The 4009-nt window shown below is 41.8% G+C and overlaps 1 protein-coding gene across 1 annotated transcript in view; it reads right to left on the reverse strand.

Moving 5' to 3' along the window:
• SLC3A1 (solute carrier family 3 (amino acid transporter heavy chain), member 1) overlaps positions 1-4009 on the reverse strand; it is a 34412-nt gene that overhangs the window by 11680 nt on the left and 18723 nt on the right. The window contains exons 5-7 of the mRNA XM_004686241.2: positions 2595-2714; positions 608-732; positions 130-325 (exon numbers count right to left, since the gene is read on the reverse strand). Coding sequence (XP_004686298.1) covers positions 130-325; positions 608-732; positions 2595-2714 — 441 coding nt within the window. The remainder of the gene's footprint in view (positions 1-129; positions 326-607; positions 733-2594; positions 2715-4009) is intronic.

Here is a 4009-nt window from a genome sequence, read left to right on the forward strand (position 1 = left end):
ATCACTTAATAAACAATCACTAACTACAATAAAGGTGAAGATTACTTAGAGACAGACCTATTCCTCTTTTTAGAGATGACTATTAAACACACCAAAAACAGATGACCCCAGCTGGCCATGAAGACTTACCATCCAATTAGGCCATTTTCCTTCTGGCATATTTTCCATCCAGGATGTGATAACTTTAGACACATTGTTTCCAGGAGGTGAGCCTAGCATGCTGAGATAACTGTTGAAGGGAAAATCTGCTTCTTGGATAAAAGGCAACCCATAGTACATCATGGTCTTGTCAATGCTCTCTCCATAGGCTTCAGTCCCCATGAACCTGTAAGAGTTGGCAGGTGCAATGTCTTCAGGGTCTCTCAGAAGACTGAGAAAGTGCTACATTAGCTGCTTATCTCTGTGTGACAAGGTGGGTCACCTGGACAACTTCACTGAAATAAACCCAAACACTCGGCTTATAGTAGGCCATGTCTAAGAGTTAAGAAATGCATTTGGATCTCAATCCACTATTGGTCTTTCTAAATCAGATTAAAATGTAGTGAGCTCCATGGTTGGGAGGAATAATCTAGAGATGATTTACTATACTTGCACATCCTATTGTTACCTGTATCTCCCAGGCTCCCTGCTATACTGGTCCAAGGTCTGCCGGAAGCTGCGGACCATGTCATGCATCCCCACCTGTGTGGTGGTGAAGTCGTGGTACAGCTCCGAGTACTGTGTGACTGTGCCCTTTGAAAACAGGACAGCAAGGTTATCCATTTCACAGGTCAAATGCACCCCACCCTTGGCCTTATGTGAATATTGAATCTTCCGTGGGCCCAAGCATAACACAGGCTCACAAATGGCCTAGGGTTCAAGGCAGGTTGTGAATGGAGAACGTTCAGGCTAATGTGATGCTTAGTTGTTGACCATAAAGATAGAAACAAATATGTACTACTAAACGTCTAAGTATTCGTTATAAAGGTATTTAACAAAATTATCCTTCTAAACATGCAATTGTCCCTCATGTATTCCCAAAGGCAAAAATAAACAACTCAATATTATGTAGCTCACTATTACATCAGCTTTCTCCGCTCAAAAAAGTATTAATATCATACATTAAAATTTGTTTCTTTACCAGCTCTTTTATTCTGTTATACTTTCCCAGGGTTTTGGGTCATTTTTCCTGATGCTCATTCTGTGCCTTCCTAAAGGATATAGTAATCTAGACCCCAAAGTGAAAAGACCGTCTAACATAAGCCATGGTTGTGAGCCATGGTTAAGGGCGATGCAAATGCAAGTTGCCACCCATTCAGTGGACACTATTTTTTTTTTCATAAGGGTGCATCCCTTCCTAGATCAAATTACTTTTTAAGTCTTAAGTCTCTTCCTGAAACCACATATTTGTGGGCTTTTCCTTGAGTAGCTCACAAAACCCCTTGTTCTGGTCATTTGTCAGGCAGGAAACCGCCTCATCTTCTGACACCTCATTATAATTAGCAAGGTTATTTTGAGGTTTCCTCTCCAAAGAGGAAGCGCTGCTCTGTGGGACAACTATTAATCATGCATCACCATGTTTCCCCCTTTGTGCTCTCTTTTATTGGAAAGCATTTGCAAAAGGAAAAAAAAAAGTATAATCATAACCTTTGGTACATGCTATGCTGTCACAATTAGCCTGTGTGTGGGCAGCTTCTCTTCAGTTAGTTAATAGATTTACTTCAGTGAAGTTGTTAGTACCCATATCTATCCATATCTATATTCCTCAGAAGTCTGGAAATAAACTAACCATATGAATTCCACTTAATGTGTTTATCTTTATCTCTAGGGCATCCTGATATATATAACTACAAGTAATTTTAGATCACCTTGCTAAGACTCATCGTGCTATGTGTCACTATAATTAATTTATTTTGACATTTTATTGTGGAAATATACAAATCCACTCTTGTGAACTTATTTACATGACAGTCTACATGGCCATTGAAGAGTGTCAACCAGTGAGATAGAGTGGCATTGGTCACTGTCACATGTGACCAGGAAAGGTTGAGGACCACAGTGCGGAACTATGGAGAACCAGACTTTGTAAAGACTCATTCTGTCATTCTGTTTACCTCATGTCCCTGATAATTTTCCAAGATTTGCTAAATGGGGAACATGATAGCACTCATAAGATGCAGAGCAAGTTAGATGAAATATCCTAAGCAAACAGCACAAGCTTACAGCAGACACACTCTAGCATTCGTTCCCTTCTCTCCCACCAATGTGGCCTCATTACTATAAAGCACAGAAGGTGTTAGGCCTCCTCGTTTGAGCTTGAGTGAGACCACAGACTCCTAGTATGTAGCTGTGGCCTATGACAGAGTCCAAAACCGCTACAAAGCTTTGTCACTGAAGGACTCTTTCAGGGGTCTTTTGTTCCACAGGAAACCAATGGAAGGGAACATTTGGGCATTGGTATTTGAACCCCCTATTTTTTCTACCAAAAATTATTCAAATTACTTTGTATAGATAGGACAGAGCTCACCCCTGGTAACTGGTCTTAGGCTAAAGAAGAAAGCACTTGATGACATTTTCAGGAAATAGAAAAACGTATGTTTAAAACAGAACTTTACCGGGGCTTGGTTCTTATTCACTTGGATCTCGTCTCTCAGATGTTTTTCTTCCAGAAGAAATTTAACAGCATTGAAACTAAAACCATCCACGCCCTTTGCAAGCCAGAACTGTATAAGTTCCTAAACATGAAAAAAGCAAAATGCTTCGTTACATTGGTCACATTATCATAATATTTAACAAAGGTTTTGCCTGTGAATGACTTTCCATCATAAAAATAACCATCGCAAAATACAAAATCAGCAGGACTATCAGAGTACCTTTATCTATTCAGCATAGCTGTGTCATATAGAAATAAACTCTCAGTAACTGCATTCATGGATTGCCATTCTTCCTGTGTTTGAAGTCAAGAATGCTACACTGGGGTTGATGTTTCCAAAGTTTAAAGAATCTGCTCAAAATGAGTGAATGAAACCAGCAGGAATGGTAGGACTCAGGAGAAACTCGTCATTTCCTCCATGCCCACATCTTTAAAAGCCATACTGAACAGAGAGAAAATCACCAGTGAAGTCGTCATTCATGAAGGTTCTTCCATCAGACTGGGAGGTTCTCGTGAGAGAGACCTCAGCTTTCACCAATGTTTGCCTTGCCTCTGACACAGCATTTGGTGCTTAGTGAGCCACTCACAGAATGAAAGAATGAAGCATTGAGCCCAAATGAGTCAAACATGGGGTGATAATGTTGAGAACTAGAGAAGTACAGCATGTTCCCTGGCTTTGAGCATCTACAGAATAGCTGGTGACACATGAGACATGAGATTACCTAATAATGCAATGCAGGACACAGTTCAACATCATGAAACAAATTCCTCTGTCTGCGAGGCTGTCGGTGCTCCAAGATCAAATTTATCAAGGGTGGGCATAGCCAAAGAAGGAAAAGCTAAAGCTTGAACTTGGCCTTGAACTTGAATCCCTGGTGGGATTTCATCAGGGAGTGAGACTGGAAAGAACTTACTGGACTGTGTTGTGGGACAGCCTGACCCAAGCATGGAGGCAGAGGCTGACTTGTCCTATTTTGGGGCATTTGAGGAGACCAGAGGTCCTGAAAAACAAAGGGTCTGAATCTCCATTCTTGATTGCACTCCCGGCCAACCCCTCTAGCTGGGCCGACTCCTGTAGCAAGCACTAGCTGCCCTTCTGCAAAGGGACATGGCTCCTCTCCCCTTTTTTCTGAGCTCGCCCCCGGAAGATTCAGAGGCCATGCAGGAGTGTATGTGGGAGCAGATGCGCCCACAAACCACACTTCCTGAGTTAAAGAGCCAGATTTCACCTACTGAGGGGAACAAAATCTTAGCTCCCAAATTGACACGAGCTATGCAACCTCTGTCGTCAGACAGGGTCCAGATGGAGGGGAATTGCTCTGAAAAATCAGACTTTCCACGCTAACTCATGTTATGACCTCCCTTTTTTGTATAACC

This window comes from Condylura cristata, unplaced genomic scaffold (assembly GCF_000260355.1).
Source record: "Condylura cristata isolate star-nosed mole 26May11 unplaced genomic scaffold, ConCri1.0 scaffold00020, whole genome shotgun sequence".
Taxonomy (NCBI): Eukaryota; Metazoa; Chordata; class Mammalia; order Eulipotyphla; family Talpidae; genus Condylura; species Condylura cristata.